We start from the raw sequence: 17893 nt of genomic DNA, 5'->3' as shown, positions 1-17893 counted from the left end.
GGGTCTATGTTGGTAGGAATATAGATCATAGATAATTTTTTGTGGGTTTCTCAGGGCTTCGTTGTAGCTTCAGACCCCATTGATACTTGTGGCACTCTGTGTGTGTCCTCTGCCTTTTAAAGACAGATGAAGCCCTAAGCGCATATCGTATTGTCTAATGCAACATGACAGCAGAGAGAGAGAGAGGTTGGGATGTTGGGTGGTGGAGAAAGAGATTCGGCTTCTATGACTGATGTCTGTCTCCGTGTTTTGTGTGTCTCATCTAACAATGGTGTTGCAGTAAATTAAGTGAAATAAAATGTAATTGACATTGATTGCTACAGACACTAATGGACATAAGATCCTATACACTGCATGCTACAGAGTGAATTTTGATTGAAGAGGAATTTTAAAAGGCCCGGTTGCACAAAACTCAGTCAAAAAAATGTTTTATTACATCGGTTCAATGTATAATATAATCATATAAATACATTTTTATAGGACTGAGCAGAGTCAATTATGGTAATTAATTACAATATACATAATATGAATTGGAGACTAATATTACATTTTTCTAAAATGGCTAAGAATACAATGTATTTGTACACATCAACTAAACAAAAACTTAACTTCAGGCTATTTTCAGTAGTTTCAATTCCCATGCTGTTTCATTAAGTTGTTGTGGGGTTTTGGTATTTTTTTTAATGTAGAGCAACTGTTAGTGTTTTCTTATCAAATGAAAGGCAGACACAGGTAAGTGAGTAGGGTCTCTTTTAATGAAACAATGAAATCCTACAACCAGTGATTGAAATAATAAATGGTGGCCCATGTCTGTCTGTCTGTCTGTTTGATTTAAATGTCATATCAGAAGACAAAATCTCATCTGTGTAGTCCTTATTCCACCATTCAGGTAATATCAACATTTCTGAATTAAAAGTTGCTAGCCTATTTAGGCTACTTTCTCACATCACTCTGAATTTATCATCAGCTCCCGAATGACCCTTTTAGCTTTTATTTATCATTTAAAAACTTCATGGATATTCAACCCTGTACCAGGTGTGTTTGTGTCGGCATCCCAATCCCTTTATAGATTCCCCGTTTTATACTCTCTGGGTTCACCAACATAGTCCGCATCTGAACTCAAAATCCCCAAATGGAACCAAAATGTTAAAAAGCACACAGAAAACACATCTATTCCTCTGTCTATTTGATTTATTTTTATTTATCCATTATTTTACCAGGTAAGTTGACTGAGAACACGTTCTCATTTGCAGCAACGACCTGGGGAATAGTTACAGGGGAGAGGAGGGGGATGAATGAGCCAATTCTAAACTGGGGATTATTAGGTGACCGTGATGGTTTGAGGGCCAGATTGGGAATTTAGCCAGGACACCAGGGTTAACACCCCTACTCTTACGATAAGTGCCATGGGATCTTTAATGACCTCAGAGAGTCAGGACACCCGTTTAACGTCCCATCCGAAAGACGGCACCCTACAGTATCCCCAATCACTGCCCTGGGGCATTGGGATATTTTTTTAGACCAGAGGAAAGAGTGCCTCCTACTGGCCCACCAACACCACTTCCAGCAGCATCTGGTCTCCAATCCAGGAACTGACCAGGACCAACCCTGCTTAGCTTCAGAAGCAAGCCAGCAGTGGTATGCAGGGTGGTATGCTGCTGGCAAATATCCTGTAGATATCCTACATGAAAATCTGCCACATCTGAATGTATATTTAGTGTGTTCCCTCAAGACATAGAATATTCATTGGGGCTCTGCATGTGTGTAGATGTGTGTGTGGTAATCATAACCTGCATCACATCATTGTCATCATATATGCACATTTTTATCAAATCAAACAATATCAAATGAATGGGTTAAAAGCAACAACATGAAGCTTGATACTCTGGTTTTAATATACAGTACATAGACAAAAATAAAGATGAAAATAGAAGGATAATATATATGTGCTTGACATGTGAATGAATGTAAATACAGTAAACAGTCAAGTAATTTTCATCTGACTGTGTCTCTGTGTGGCAGTGTCCCGTTATTTTGAGCATACAGGGGAAAGGCTGAATCTGCATGCGAAGAGTCCCCCCTATTAAACTGATCAAAAGAAGGAAAACCAGAAAATAAACTTGAGTAAGGTTCCTCTCCTCCTTTACTTCCCCCTCTCCCATCTTCACCTAGAAGTCCATGGACATTGAACGCTGCTGGGGGTCGACGATGCTGGTGTTATTGCGGCCCCCGTTGCGGGAGCTGAGGGTGCCACAGCCTCCTGGCCCAGCACTTGGCCCGGCCGCTCCGCCGCGGACGTAGATCTCACAGGGGATCTCCTCCATGACACGGTCTTCAATGACATTCTCGGCGCAATCGTGAGTCTGTTTGTAGCCGTAGCAGCTTTTCTTATAGGTGCTGTTAAATGTCTTCATGGGCGGTGGCTTGGAGAAGTCGTTGTGGTAGGAGAGCTCCATGGAGCTGAGGGTGGTGCGGCTCTGCTTCATGCTGCCTCCCGAGGCCTGCAAGCCACAATGGTGCTCGTGGACACAGCGCGACGTGGTGGAGGAGCGGCGCAGCTTGTGGTAGCTCTCCAGCTCCTCTGATAGGTCAGCCAGGTCAGAGGAGATCTCCTTGTCACGGAGGGAGAAGAGCTCGTAGTGGGGAGGGTCAAAGACCTCCTGGAAGCCAGCCTTGTTGAAGACTGGCCGGCGGGCTACCAACTTCTTCCTGGGCTGCTTCATCTGGACCAGGATGGAGATGATGAGTAGGACGAGAACCACGCCTGAGGACACGCCGATCACCGTGCCGTGGGTATTAGTAATCTGATGGAACAGGCCATTGGATTTCTTCTCTGTTTGTGAAGCGGAAAAAACAGTAAGTCTACTATAATGGTTTGGTTGTCGCAAGTCAAGTTACCACATGATAAAAGTACTAAATGATTAAAAGTAGAGAATGGGAAATGTAATTTTCACTCACCCTTACAATGGTTCTCATCCCAGGGGTAGACACAGTTCTGGACCCCATTACACACCAAGGAGTTATTGATGCACATGTTGCTATGGCAAAAAAATGTGTTGCTATTGCACGGGGCTGAAACAAGAGACAAGGTAAAGTTATTAAAGATGAAAACTACTGCGATAAAATGCTAGATGTCTGCAACTTGAAACCATACATCATCATTTACAGCTTGCATGACATGATCGGCAATTGAAATGGCTGCTTCTCCTAGCAAACATGCAGAGTGAAAAAAAAAACAGCGTAGAGTATGGAGTGCAGTAAATCAATTTAGACGGCCATCACGAGGCACAGATGGCCAGGCGCGCTGAGACTCCTGACTAAACTAGCTCTTACAAGGCTAGTCACGAGACAGCTGGGAAGGCTGGTAAATTGAACGTGGCTGCTGGGCCCAGGAGATGGATGTGCGAGGCTGGTTCTGTGGGTCCTAACAGGATGCCCCCCGCCACACATTTACATCCCCCTTCCTCCTGCCCCCCCCCCCCCCCCTGCCTCTCCCACCATTCTACATCAGAGATCTGAGCAGCTTGTCATCCCAAACACCCCCCCCCCCCACACACACACACCTCAAACCCCATCAGACAGTACGACACTAGCCCCCACCAGGTCCCACTGCACCCCTGACACATACACGCTGTTTAGGGCCGAACACCAAACCATTCCCCTCCACTGCCGCGAGGCTAAGCAGTTCTGACAGCGGGATGAAGGGGTCATAACACGCCTTTCGTCTCCCGTTGAGTGCGTAGAGTTCCCCTGACTATGCGCTCACTTCCAAACTGATTAGACATCTCTCGCCTTCAAAAAGCTTGTTCTCTCTCTGCGTGTCAGCGCCGGTTCGTGTTCCCCATCTTCACAGTTCCCCCTTGAGAGAGCCCAGAACCACAGAGGTAATGAAAATGATGATGCACAGTACTCTCTCTGCGTGTCAATGGTGTTCTGAGATGGACAAGGACTAAAATATCCAGGTAAAAGTGCCTTGACTGATTACTCAGATGAATGTCTCCGTTTTGTCCTTTAATTGAACCCCGGTCTATGACGTTGGGACAACATGAATTTGAAATGCAAGACAAACACCATGAAAAATGTGATATTTTTTCATATGCATCAGAATGTTTAAGAGCTCTTAAAAAAACATCTCTGTTGAATTTAAAAGGTAATGAAGTGCTGCAGTGATGGGAATAAAGAAAAATGATATCCAAAATGAAGACAGGAATGAATATATCTCTGATTATTCAGGCATTTAGTTAAACTATTACAGCGTGGTGGAGGAACAACTGAAGAGATTATTTCCAAAGTGCTATATCGACTAATTCTTCACATTTGTGTTTTTTCATGAGAAATGAATGGTTATGGGTGCCTATGTGTGTGTAAAATATTACTCTTCTCAGAATTTTAATTCATAGATTTTCGATGTTTATTTTTTATTTTATTTTATTTCACCTTTATTTAACCAGGTAGGCTAGTTGAGAACACCTTTATTTAACCAGGTAGGCTAGTTGAGAACACCTTTATTTAACCAGGTAGGCTAGTTGAGAACACCTTTATTTAACCAGGTACGCTAGTTGAGAACACCTTTATTTAACCAGGTAGGCTAGTTGAGAACACCTTTATTTAACCAGGTAGGCTAGTTGAGAACACCTTTATTTAACCAGGTAGGCTAGTTGAGAACAAGTTCTCATTTACAACTGCGACCTGGCCAAGATAAAGCATAGCAGTGTGAACAGACAACAACACAGAGTTACACATGGAGTAAACAATAAACAAGTCAATAACACAGTAGAAAAAATTGTCTATATACATTGTGTGCAAAAGACATGAGGAGGTAGGCGAATAACTACAATTTAGCAGATTAACACTAGAGTGATAAATGATCAGATGATCATGTGCAAGTAGAGATACTGGTGTGCAAAAGAGCAGAACAGAAAATAAATAAAAACAGTATGGGGATGAGGTAGGTAGATTGGGTGGGATATTTACAGATGGACTATGTCCAGCTGCAGCGATTGGTTAGCTGCTCAGATAGCAGATGTTTAAAGTTGGTGTGGGAAATAAAAGCGATTTTTGCAATTTGTTCCAGTTACAGGTAGCAGAGAACTGGAAGGAAAGGCGGCCAAATGAGGTGTTGGCTTTAGGGATGATCAGTGAGATACACCTGCTGGAGCGCGTGCTACGGGTGGGTGTTGCCATCGTGACCAGTGAACTGAGATAAGGCAGAGCTTTACCTAGCATGGACTTGTAGATAACCTGGAGCCAGTGGGTCTGGCGGCGAAAATGTAGCGAGGGCCAGCCGACTAGAGCATACAGGTCGCAGTGGTGGGTGGTATAAGGTGCTTTAGTAACAAAACGGATGGCACTGTGATAAACTGCATCTAGTTTGCTGAGTAGAGTATAAGAAGCTATTTTGTAGATGACATCGCCGAAGTCGAGAATCGGTAGGAAAGTCCGTTTTACTAGGGTAAGTTTGGCGGCGTGAGTGAAGGAGGCTTTGTTGCGAAATATAAAGCCCACTCCAGATTTGATTTTGGATTGGAGATGTTTGATATGAGTCTGGAAGGAGAGTTTACAGGAGAGTTTACAGTCTAGCCAGACACCTAGGTACTTATAGATGTCCACATATTCTACGTCGGAAGCATCCAGGGTGGGCATGCGGGTGCAGGCAGCGAACGGTTGAAAAGCATGCATTTGGTTTTCCTAGCGTTTAAGAGCAGTTGGAGGCCACGGAAGGAGTGTTGTATGGCATTGAAGCTCGTTTGGAGGTTAGATAGCACAGTGTCCAAGGAAGGGCCAGAAGTATACAGAATGGTGTCGTCTGCGTAGAGGTGGATCAGGGAATCGCCCGCAGCAAGAGCAACATCATTGATATATACAGAGAAAAGAGCCTGAGAATTGAACCCTGTGGTACCCCCATAGAGACTGCCAGAGGACCGGACAACATGTCCTCCAATTTGACACACTGAACTCTGTCTGCAAAGTAGTTGGTGAACCAGGCAAGGCAGTCATTAGAAAAACCGAGGCTACTGAGTCTGCCGATAAGAATATGGTGATTGACAGAGTCGAAAGCCTTGGCCAGGTCGATGAAGACGGCTGCACAGTACTGTCTTTTATCGATGGCGGTTATGATGTCGTTTAGTACCTTGAGCGTGGCTGAAGTGCACCCGTGATCGGCTTGGAAACCGGATTGCACAGCGGAGAAGGTACGGTGGGATTCGAGATGGTCAGTGATCTGTTTGTTAACTTGGCTTTCGAAGACCTTCGATAGGCAGGGCAGGATGGATATAGGTCTGTAACAGTTTGGGTCCAGGGTGTCTCCCCCTTTGAAGAGGGGGATGACCGTGGCAGCTTTCCAATCCTTGGGGATCTCAGATGATACGAAAGAGAGGTTGAACAGGCTGGTAATAGGGGTTGCGACAATGGCGGCGGATAGTTTCAGAAATAGAGGGTCCAGATTGTCAAGCCCAGCAGATTTGTATGGGTCCAGGTTTTGCAGCTCTTTCAGAACATCTGCTATCTGGATTTGGGTAAAGGAGAAGCTGGGGAGGAAAAATGGGTTTTGTTGCAAATCGCTTAATATCCATTGTTTAGCTGGAATGGAATGTTTGTATCCTGTATATTTAACATATATACTAAACCCATCATAAATCTAACCTAATGCTATAGTGTTTGGTTAGTGTTAGGCCTTGTTCGACAGGGCACCCAAGTCCCTATATAGTGCACTACTTTTGACCAAAGTCCAAATTTCATATTACTGTATTGATTGATATACACTACCGTTCCAAAGTTTGTGGCCACTTAGAAATGTCCTTGTTTCTGAAAGAAAAGCACGTTTTTTGTCCATTAAAATAACATCTAATTGATCAGAAATCAACAACAAATGGGACACAATCATGAAGTGGAACGACATTTATTGGATATTTCAAACTTTTTTAACAAATCAAAAACTGAAAAATTGGGCGTGCAACAAGACAATGATCCAAAACATAAAGCAAAATCTACAATGGAATGGTTCAAAAATAAACATATCCAGGTGTTAGAATGGCCAAGTCAAAGTCCAGACCTGAATCCAATTGAGAATCTGTGGAAAGAACTGAAAACTGCTGTTCACAAATGCTCTCAATCCAACCTCACTGAGCTCGAGCTGTTTTGCAAGGAGGAATGGGAAAAAATATGTGCAAAACTGATAGAGACATACCCCAAGCGACTTACAGCTGTAATCGCAGCAAAAGGTGGCGCTACAAAGTATTAACTTAAGGGGGCTGAATAATTTTGCACGCCAAATTTTTCAGTTTTTGATTTGTTAAAAAAGTTTGAAATATCCAATAAATGTCGTTCCACTTCATGATTGTGTCCCACTTGTTGTTGATTCTTCACAAAAAAATACAGTTTTATATCTTTATGTTTGAAGCCTGAAATGTGGCAAAAGGTCGCAAAGTTCAAGGGGGCCGAATACTTTCGCAAGGCACTGTATATTATATACAGTTGAAGTCCGAAGTTTACATACCTTAGCCAAATACATTCAAACTCAGTTTTTCACAACTCCTGACATTTAATCCTAGTAAAATTCCCTGTTTTAGGTAGGTCAGTTAGGATAACCACTTTATTTTAAGAATGTGAAATGTCAGAATAATAGTAGAGAGAATTATTTATTTCAGCTTTTATTTCTTTCATTCTTTCAGCCTTCCACAAGCTTCCCACAATAAGTTGGGTGAATTTTGGGCCCATTCCTCCTGACAGAGCTGGTGTAACTGAGTCAGGTTTGTAGGCCTCCTTGCTCACACATGCTGTTTCAGTTCTGCCCACCAGTTTTCAATCGGGTTGAGGTCAGGGCTTTGTGATGGCCACTCCAATACCTTGACTTTGTTGTCCTTAAGTCATTTTGCCACAACTTTGGAAGTATGCTTGGGGTCATTGTCCGTTTGGAAGACCCATTTGCGACCAAGCTTTAACTTCCTGACTGATGTCTTGAGATGTTGCTTCAATATTTCCACATAATTTGCCCTCCTCATGATGCCATCTATCCCTCCTGCATCAAAGCACCCCCACACCATGATGCTGCCACCCACGTGCTTCACAGTTGGGATGGTGTTCTTCGGCTTGCAAGGCGCCCCTTTATCCTGCAAAGATAACAATGGACATTATGGCCAGACAGTCCTATTTTTGTTTCATCCGACCAGAGGACATTGCTCCAAAAAGTACAATCTTTGTCCCCATGTGCAGTTGCAAACCGTTGTCTGTTTTTTTTATGGCGGGTTTGGAGCAGTGTTGAGCGGCCTTTCAGGTTATGTCGATATAGAACTCGTTTTACTGTGGATATAGATACCTTTGTACCTGTTTCCTCCAGCATCTTCACAAGGTCCTTTGCTGTTGTTCTGGGATTGATTTGTACTTTTCGCACCAAAGTACGTTAATCTCTAGGAGACAGAATGCGTCTCCTTCCTGAGCGGTATGACAGCTGTGTGGTCCCATGGTGTTTATACTTGCGTACTATTGTTTGTACAGACGAACGTGGTACCTTCAGGCATTTGGAAATTGCTCCCAAAAATGAACCAGACTTGTGGAGGTCTACAATTTTTTTTATTATGAGGTCTTGGCTGATTTCTTTAGATTTTCCCATGATGTCAAGCAAAGAGGCACTGAGTTTGAAGATAGGCCATGAAATACATCCACAGGCACACCTCCAATTGACTCAAATTATGTCAATTAGCCTATCAGAAGCTTCTAAAGCCATGACATCATTCTCTGGAATTTTCCAAGCTGTTTAAAGGCACAGTCAACTTAGTGTTTGTAAACTTCTGACCCACTGGAATTGTGATACAGTGAATTATACGTGAAATAATCTGTCTGTAAACAATTGTTGGAAAAATTACTTGTGTCATGCACAAAGTAGATGTCCTAACCGACTTGCCAAAACTATAGTTTGTTAACAAGAAATTTGTGGAGTGGTTGAAAAACAAGTTAATGACTCCAACTTAAGTGTATGTAAACTTCCGACTTCAACACACACACACACACACACATATCATTTTTGAAAATATTGATGTCACAAATGTATCATTTTTACACACCAATTAATTTCAGAAGTTCTGTAGCCCTTTACACTCATACCCGTTTACGGGCTGAGAATGGCAGATTTGGACACTGATAAGCACCTAAATTCAAACGCAGTGACTGTACAGTAACATGCTATATTTAACTTCAGAGGTCAGGCTCTGCGCTTCACAGCGCTGTATGGGTTTTTGACTTACAGCCATTCTGAACGGGAGCACTGCACGCGACAAGACATTTCCCCCTACCCTTCCCGCTAGTTGGGCAACTCTTGCACATTTCTGTTGTCTGAGTGAGGGAAATGCGATCAATTAAAAATGACAATGCGTTTTGAAAGAGTGGACGTTGAGGATTACAATAAATACAGCTGTGATGTCATACAAACATGGAAAACACCTGAGTCCAAATGTGCACTTTACATTTCCGTGTCATAACACCCATGTCATATACAGTGTCAACATTCAGGATCTTTATGTTTGATGTCCAGTTACAAGATGACAGGGCGTGATGGGTCGTACTGAACAGAAGGAGCCTATGTTTGTCTATTGTGAAGGACATTTGCCGCACAACATGCACCTGAATGCACCTAGGACTCCTTTCTACACGCACCAAAATTACTATCTGTTTCTCTGAATTTCCTTGTGAAAGCCAAAGAAACATTTAAATATAGCCCTATCCATATAGGCCAAGAGTGTAAAGGTTTAAACAAAAAAAAGCTAATTTACTAACATTTCTGAAAATGGATATAGTGTTTTGGAATAAAAGTCTTCAACTGTTTCCTCCAAGGAAATGTTCTGTCATTTACATAAACAACCTTTAAACCACATCTGCCATGCAAAAAGCAGCGCTTTATTCAGAGCATCTGATCCTAATGACATACTAACAATGACAAATGAGTCAGCTTTTCCATTCCTCAATGGGAAGATAAATCCCATTTGTCCATTGTGAATGATGACACATAATTATGGCCAATGCGTTACACCGTTATATGCATATTCAATAACTTGTCATTTTCTTTGAGGTACTCGGGCAAAGACGGTGGGAAAAGAACTGGCTTTGCGATATCACTGCTTAGCATGCCACTTTAATTAACTTTCCCATTTCTAAAATGAGAGTTGAATGTCAGTCAGATATTTACTATTCAGAGGATGTGGATGTCGTCAATAAATCAAGGAGAATAATGGGCAGTTGGCCCCATCTATCTCTTCCAACCTTTCATAAATCTGCTGCGTGTCTGGACAAAATACTGACCACTAAATTGTGAGAATAAAAAAAAAATAAGGAGACAAGAGGACCTGCCAATTGATAAAGTCCCCAGACTGATCTGCAATTATTTATCTCCAAATTAACTCCTGGTTTAGACGGCCCACAATAACGGCAAGTAACATATTTTTTTGGGGGGGGGGACGAAAGAAGGGGAACACTCACGGTCGACAAATGAGGTGAAGAGCATCTGGAAGCGACTGAGTCGGCTCTTCTCGTCGGCCCACATCCGCACCACTCCCACCCCGTTGGTGAGCATGACGTCGTTAGCCACGGTGCTGCAGAACTTGGCCTTCAGGTTTTCGATGGCACTGCTGCCGTCGTACACGGCCACAAAGTTCTTGTCGCACTCGTTGGAGTGCTCCATCTGGTATTCCAGGAAGCGAATGAAAATCTACAGCCAGAAAATCACCACGTTACAACACGTTACCATGGCGACCCAGCTGACACTCAGAAAGGAAATGGTACCCAAAATGAAGTGGAAATTGAAGCATTTATAAAGGGATATTGGTACTGAATGACAATAGACTCATACTTGGATTAAGCCTATCCTCGTAGGCTTAGCCCAATTGTACAGCGCAAAACCACTGGGAATCATTGACCTCAGATTAATAGTTGTAGAACTAAATCTTTTGAGCGCAAGATGTATGCTGTGCACCCGAATAGGCTCTAATCTTAACAAACCTGCCTCTGTATCGCTGTAGAGATCACCTTGTGAATTTAGCCCGGGAACAATCCAGCCTCTTTAGCACATTTGAACTCGTAAGACCGCAGACATCAAGTGACTGCTTTTAGCTTCATTCCCAGTACTGCCGATTCTATTTTCTGCTATTTCTGCATTATTGGCCTAATACCCGCTGCCCTGGTTATTCTACTGCCAATTTGACATACTGCTAATTTGGTTTCCACAGCAGAGAGAGGGTCAGGGGACTGGTATGTCTTACTCCCAGTCTCCTGTGTTCAAATCAATGGGTGTGTTTACGGTGGCTGGACCTCTGCAGTGAGTGACGTGATGACCCATTTAGCCACTGGAGAGAAGGAGTGGGGGAACAAGATGTTCACCTTGGACTGAGGAGGAGCGCGGATGGTCCAGATACAGTCCAGAGCGTCACCAGGCTTAATCTTATCCTCCTCTTCTACCTGACTGGAGCGGATAACACCATCATAGCCACCAATCTCAAACTGACAATCTGAGAAGAGAGAAAGGTGGAGGACAAGGGAGGGGGGGGGGGGGGGTTATGGATAAGAGAAGGATTGCAGAAGAAAAGGTGAGCATAAGGGAAGATATAGAAAAACATGAACAAAGAAACAAGAGATGTTAGAGAGGAAGAGAGAGAGAGAGAGAGAGAGAGAGAGAGAGAGAGAGAGAGAGAGAGAGAGGAGAAAGAGATGTGTCTCTGTGTGTGAGAGCATGTGAGCATGTGTCAGTGAAAGATAGCAGCCAGTAAGCTTTAGAGCACAGAGCTCTTCAAATCGGATCGGACAAACACCGGTGAAATATTGAAGCGCTTACCTGGAATCGGGTTTAACAGTCCACCCACGTGCAGATGAAAATCTGGGTCTGAAATTAGAAACAGGAAAGAACATAAGTCTTGATCCACAGAGCTGGAATTCATGAGTAAAGAAAAGTGATAAGATCCCATTAAAGGAAGTCAGATAAACTGGGGAAGACCAATGGGAGCTAATATCTGTGACCCGATGTGAGACGCTGATTTTAGTGTCTTAGTATATACTATTGGATGGTAACAAACAAGTAAAATGAGGCCCTTGACAGTAAATCTGTGGATGTGCTGTAGTCCTTATTATCCACACCTATGGCTGCGTTTGTAATGAGGATATGCCCATTAGGCTAGCTCTAACTGAGAATGTGTACCTGCTATAAAGGTGTATTTGATACGGAACCCAACACCCTCCAGCTCCTCGTCGCTGGTAAACTTGATCCACATGAAGCGGCCCGTGGAGGTGACCAGGCCTGGGCTCTTCGACCCACAGAAGCGGTCGATGATCGGTGAGAAGCCGAACGGACCATCCCGCACCTCGATGTGATCAAAGCGGCACTCAAAGGAAGGCTCCATGTAGTAGTTCTTATCAAAGGCCAACTGGATTCTTTGACGAGGGAGAGCTGGAGGAGGTGAGAGAGGAGGAGGAGGAGGGGTGTGTTGGGTTTGGTTTCTGCTATAAAAGGCTTTGCTCCATGGACTGTGTTTACCAGTACAGCAGCATCTCAGTCTGCACACAAACTTGTTTAAAAATCTGGTAACAGCTAAACTCCTGTTTTCTACTCATATGCACAGTCAGTTTATGCACGCCTGCATAAATACACAAAGGTACCCAAGCTTAGTGCTCGATTCCATCCATTGATGCCAAAGTTCAGCCCTTACACTAATGCACATGTGCTGATGCATACACACAGGACTTAGCATGACTTGAAACGACTTGACATGTCAGCATGTTTCCTTACAGGTTCTGAACCAAAACACAAAACTTCAACCATACATTTGAGTTTAGAAGTTCATGTCATGTAAATCACACCCCACATGACTGGCTCAAGTAGCCTCCCAGAATCAACATGACTACCACTTGCACATACCATTTTTATTAAAAATCTAGCTCATTCCTGTCTTCATAGATGAATTACATATGCATCAGACTGCCTGCAATGCTAAAATGTCAAACGGTAGAAAAATTGATAAGAGCGGGTAATGCCTTTGAACTGAAACAAATGATACCGCCATTTGAATGACGACGTCACAGCTCAGACACACGCGTAAATACAAATCATGTCACTAGCTCGCCCACACTGACACAAATCATGTCACCGCCGGCACACACACCGAAACAAATTAGCTGTACTTCGAAGGTATGTGGGAAGCAGTAATGCCACTATTTTAAACAGGAATAAATGACGGAAGCCTACCGTACAGATTCAGCCAAACCGGCAGTACTGTTATCAGAACACTAAATCACATGTATATTTCCCCTGGTAAGGACTAGAAACAAGAGCTTTCGGATAAAAGTAGCTACATACATACCACATATAGCTTAGCTTGATAACTCAATACAACAACATACTGAAACAATCAAACAAATACACAAATCGCTAACCAAGAGGCACACCATCTGAGAGACAAGAGAGTCTCTGGAATGCAGTCAACAAGTCATATCTTGTGAAATATAAACCAGGTTGACTGACATTTCTGACCGATCCGTATTGAGTGACTCACTCTCCTAAGACTTTTGGAGATGAGCGATGCCATTCATTATTGGGTTTGAGTCATTTATGATCTGGGGTATTGGCCTCGTTTAGCACTGCTCATTGTACAATGCACACGGATCATTTGGATCGTCAATGCCGTTTTGTCAATGTAGGTTCTATGGCTATGCTAGTTGATGTCTCCACAGGGGGAGCCCTTGAGCTTCACCAAGTCTTCAATTTATCTCCCTACTGACGAAATCCCACTATCAGTTCCTGCAGCCGACTTTGACTGGACTGAGTTTTACCCACAGACATATAGGTTTTGGACTTTTAAGATGACAGGACTCTGATAAGACGCATATAGTGACTGACAGGCTGTTAAAATTGCAACAAGCTAATAAGCAGCTGTTATCCACGTTCAAAGGCACTGCTGAGGCCATTTTCGTTTGAGCGGGCAGAAACGGACATGTACCTTCCAAGATGTAAACACACTCCTTGTTAGGGGGGTATGTGTTGGGGTAGTTGGGGGACGTGAAGAGTCCCCCGTTGATGTTGCGGACCCAGATGCCACATTCGTTAAGATTCTGAGGTGGACTGCCTTCATTCTGAGAAAAGGACTCTGAGAAAAAGACAGTGAAGAGAATCAAGACCATGTTTAAATTGGGAAATGTATGGGATTAGATCAATTTATTGTGCTGCTGCCAGTGAAAGTGTTTTACGTGCAACAACATGACCGATTATTCCCCCCATAAGATGACAACAGAAGACGCACCTTTAGTTCTCTGTGCCAGAGCAAATCCCTCTTCTATCAGAATAAGGAGTACCCAGGCTGCAAGGGAAAAACATTCCAATGTCAATGATTTGCACCGTTATTTTTCCTAAACGGACCATCAAATACGAGTGGAACAGGTACAAACAATTGAATCAAAGTGTTGAAATAATAGGCAATCTAACACACTAGCTCGCACACCCCTCATTAAAAAGCAATTATGTGAAGCTTGAAATCTGCTAGTTAAGATAGGAAATAGTAATTACCAGTTTAAATGAGAAACATGCCTTCTATTCTGTTGGGTGAGATAATTATAAACCTTTTTTTATTTTTTATTTACAAAATGGTGTATGGATGATTATTGGAACAGCAGTGATGTAGGGGCTAGACCGGGCATCAGTAAGAACTATACCCCTACCATATCCATCATAACCTAACATAACCGTGCACGCAAGCACACACATAAGCACACACACTGTGAAAGAGCCAATGATCTACAACACTGACAGTAACATATAGTTAAAGATGCATCTTGCAATTGATGTGTACGATGTACAACAATACTTGACAGAATATTGATCCTTGGGTCTTGTAGATGTATCACTGCCTTGTATTTCATAGGTTGTGCCATTGAAAGCTTATCTAAAAAGCATCGTATCGGAGCCAAGACATATCACAACCAAAAGTCTGAAGCCAAACTCAGATGCCTAAAGAGCTCTCTCCTCCATACTATGTACAGCTAAACAAAGAAGGCTGTATGTCTATGTATGTGTTATCATATTGTCCTCTGATGGTGTGTCAGGGAGCACTCATTGGTTGGCCCGCATCATCACGCCTATCAGAGCATCCGCCAACCCTTCAGCCTCCTGTCCTGAATGAAGACAGAACCAGAACAAATGGGATAAGGCTCACAGGCGGGATGCCATAATGAGAGACAGGCATCCGGAGGCAGCAGCAACAGCACTGCATTGTGTATTATATCTGTGCTAAAACTGCCGTACCCCTGTGCACATTTCAGCCCACGACACCACTGTCTTCTCCAGATAAGCCCGATGTAGGTTTACCCCCAACGGATTTTAATAGACTGCGCTGCTTATATCACATTAAACCATGAGCGAGAGCCTGACTGATGCATATTGAAACGTGGATTGACTATAGCCACCCAGGCTTGCAAAAAGAAATCAGACGGCATAGTTCTCTACTATACAGAATTTAAAACACACATCCATGCGCACATCCATGCGCACATCTCTCTTCCCAGGCGTGATACGCTGGAGGCCAGAAGGCCAGACTGCACATACACACACACACACACACACACACACTTTTCCATGCACGGCCTGACTATGAGGCTATTCACAAAGATTTGCCCTTTCCGGATCCTACTCCGCTATGAGGGACCACTGAAAGACCATAATAACTACCTCTTAAAAGCAGTCTATGGCAGACATTCATTGTAGCACACAGTTGGTTCAAATAGCTTTGAATGGACCTGAAAGTCTGAATTGAAAAGGTTGAATGCCTTTACAAGATAGCCTACACTAATGGAAGAACATGAGTAGGAGTGCATTGTAAATACAAATGGATGGCCTACCAGATTGCTTGGTTAAATTAACCCAAAAAGCATAGATATGGCCTCTTTGAGTGTTTGCTGATGCATTTTGACCCTGCAATTATATTACAAAATAAAACATGGGGCTATGCGGAGTTAGAACGCTACAGTCATTTGTTGATAATTCTAAGACAACTAGACTTTGTGCCCTTCGCGACTGAAATAGCCCAGTCCTACTGAAGTGAACTCAACACGATTTTCTCCCCCTCGGTGATAAGATTCAGTGCAGTTTACAGGCTAGGTGTGTTAAACACTACTTGGCAGTCCCTTTAATAATAGGCCTAGAGTACAGTACAAAACACAATGATTTCACAGCAGAATATATCGCGTCTTAAAATGAGCTGCAAACCTCAGCTGTGGCCTTGTCCCAGATGTGGCGCGATCACCAGGAGCTGTCACTTCAGCACCACCCGCCGTTCAGCTAAAACATGGTGATTTTCAACTCCTAAATACATTAGGCTATTTGCTTTTACCATTTGTATTCATCACACATGACTTGAGATGTTCGGGATGTCTCATGGTCTGACAAACACCGCTCTAGCTCTGTCACCTTTTACCACAGACGCAGAAGTGTTACACATTGAGACGCATCCAATGCAAAACAAAAAAAAAAAACACACATCTAGTTTAAATTAACCGATTTATTTTTTTACAATTTGGATTTTCTTTATGCTAATTAGATTTCCGCGGTGGCGCTGACATCGACCTTAGGCGTTAATAGAAAAGTAGCCAAAATTGGAACGCATTCTTCCGGATTGTGTAGCCTTGTGCAAAGATCTCATCTTTATAAGTTCGGATATTGGCACGTTTCAAAGATGACTCCTTGCAATAGTCTAAAAAGCTAATATAACTGAATAGATGTAAACCTGCAGGTGGCGATGCCATTCAGGGATTTTGGCTTCTTACAAACATGCAGAACACAATAAAAACAACTTGGCGCAAGAGAAAATACAACGGGAGACATCTGGTAAGGGCGAGTTTCGTCTATCTTGCAGAAGAATAAGGGATGAATTATATCACAATAAAAACAACTTGGCGCAAGAGAAAATACAACGGGAGACATCTGGTAAGGGTGAGTTTCGTCTATCTTGCAGAATAATAAGGGATGAATTATATCACACCCGATGCGAGTGATTAATAGCCTTTTGTATCATTTCAGTGGTCCTTAATACGATCCAAAAGCGCTGTGATGCCAAGTAAAACTCACCTCTTTGCATTTCCTCTCCCTGTGTGGTGGTGCCAAATACGTTCTCCTTCTTAAGCTTGGGGAGTTACACGCTTTCTCTCTCCATTTTATGGATCCAAGGCATTGAGTCGCTTTTTTATAAAATCCAACTTTTCATTGACCGCCTTAATTCCATAGTCAGAAAGACAATCATCAACTCCGAACTTCCTCTGAGGAAAATAAGCACTTGTTCTTCAACCACTCCCGATAAGTATTAGATACAACGTTAATTCCATCTAGACAGGTGTCTGGTAGTTCCACATGCAACATATGCTATTATTAAAGTAGGTTGCACTGTCCAGTGAGGTTGAGCAGCAGAGTATCCGAGAGACGCGCACAGAGAGATGCACAGAGTGGTCTGTGGCTGAACTGAAGTAATGGCACTAAACAAGGCTCATTTAAGCTCCGGGCGATGTTTGCGTGAATGAGCCGCTTGTACGCATGCACCCCATCACCGAGTGTAAAATCGGATGCGTTCTCTCTCGCTGCATACAAGTCTCTGCTCTGTTTATGTTGCATTGAAAGATTATATTGGTAACATTGAGCAAAGCCATTTATGTTATAATACAACATGAATGGAGCAAGTTACAATGGGGTTATGTGCTTTGCGCAAAAAAACTGAAAAGTTGACAGCCTACCATTAGGATAATATTTACTCAGCAAGTTGTTGCCAAGAGACAATCGTGAAAAAACATCAACAGACAGTTAAACGTCAACTGCTATTTAAATGATGGCTGCCATTTTATTAGACTACCATTTTACCATAAGTGCCAGATTGCAATACATTAC

General features: G+C 42.9%; 1 protein-coding gene across 2 annotated transcripts; it reads right to left on the bottom strand.

The window, feature by feature from the left end:
* Positions 1-412: 412 nt before the first annotated feature.
* LOC110506357 (neuropilin and tolloid-like protein 2) lies at positions 413-17509 on the bottom strand. Of its 2 annotated transcripts, XM_021585920.2 has the most exons (9): positions 17087-17509; positions 14271-14327; positions 13971-14117; positions 12176-12424; positions 11816-11863; positions 11365-11492; positions 10468-10696; positions 2959-3072; positions 413-2833 (listed from the first exon to the last, which is right to left on the bottom strand). In XM_021585920.2, exons 1-9 carry the CDS (start codon positions 17094-17096, stop codon positions 2169-2171), a joined length of 1647 nt encoding a protein of 548 aa, XP_021441595.1. In that variant the 5' UTR covers positions 17097-17509; the 3' UTR covers positions 413-2168. The 2 variants fall into 2 exon arrangements, with proteins under 2 accessions (XP_021441595.1, XP_021441597.1); XM_021585922.2 differs by lacking the exons at positions 13971-14117; positions 14271-14327.
* Between the last annotated feature and the right edge of the window lie 384 nt (positions 17510-17893).

This window comes from Oncorhynchus mykiss, chromosome 26 (assembly GCF_013265735.2).
Source record: "Oncorhynchus mykiss isolate Arlee chromosome 26, USDA_OmykA_1.1, whole genome shotgun sequence".
Classification (NCBI taxonomy): Eukaryota; Metazoa; Chordata; class Actinopteri; order Salmoniformes; family Salmonidae; genus Oncorhynchus; species Oncorhynchus mykiss.
Note: the sequence above shows the minus strand (reverse complement) of the source record. Positions and strands in the feature narration are given on the sequence as shown.

Excerpts from the sequence above, each read along its gene's own strand:
- LOC110506357 (XM_021585920.2), bottom strand. Across the intron at positions 10,697-11,364 it reads GCGCTCCTCCTCAGTCCAAG|ATTTTCATTCGCTTCCTGGA; the intron begins GTGAACATCTTG and ends TTCTGGCTGTAG. Across the intron at positions 2,834-2,958 it reads GGATGAGAACCATTGTAAGG|AGAAGAAATCCAATGGCCTG; the intron begins GTGAGTGAAAAT and ends CTTCACAAACAG.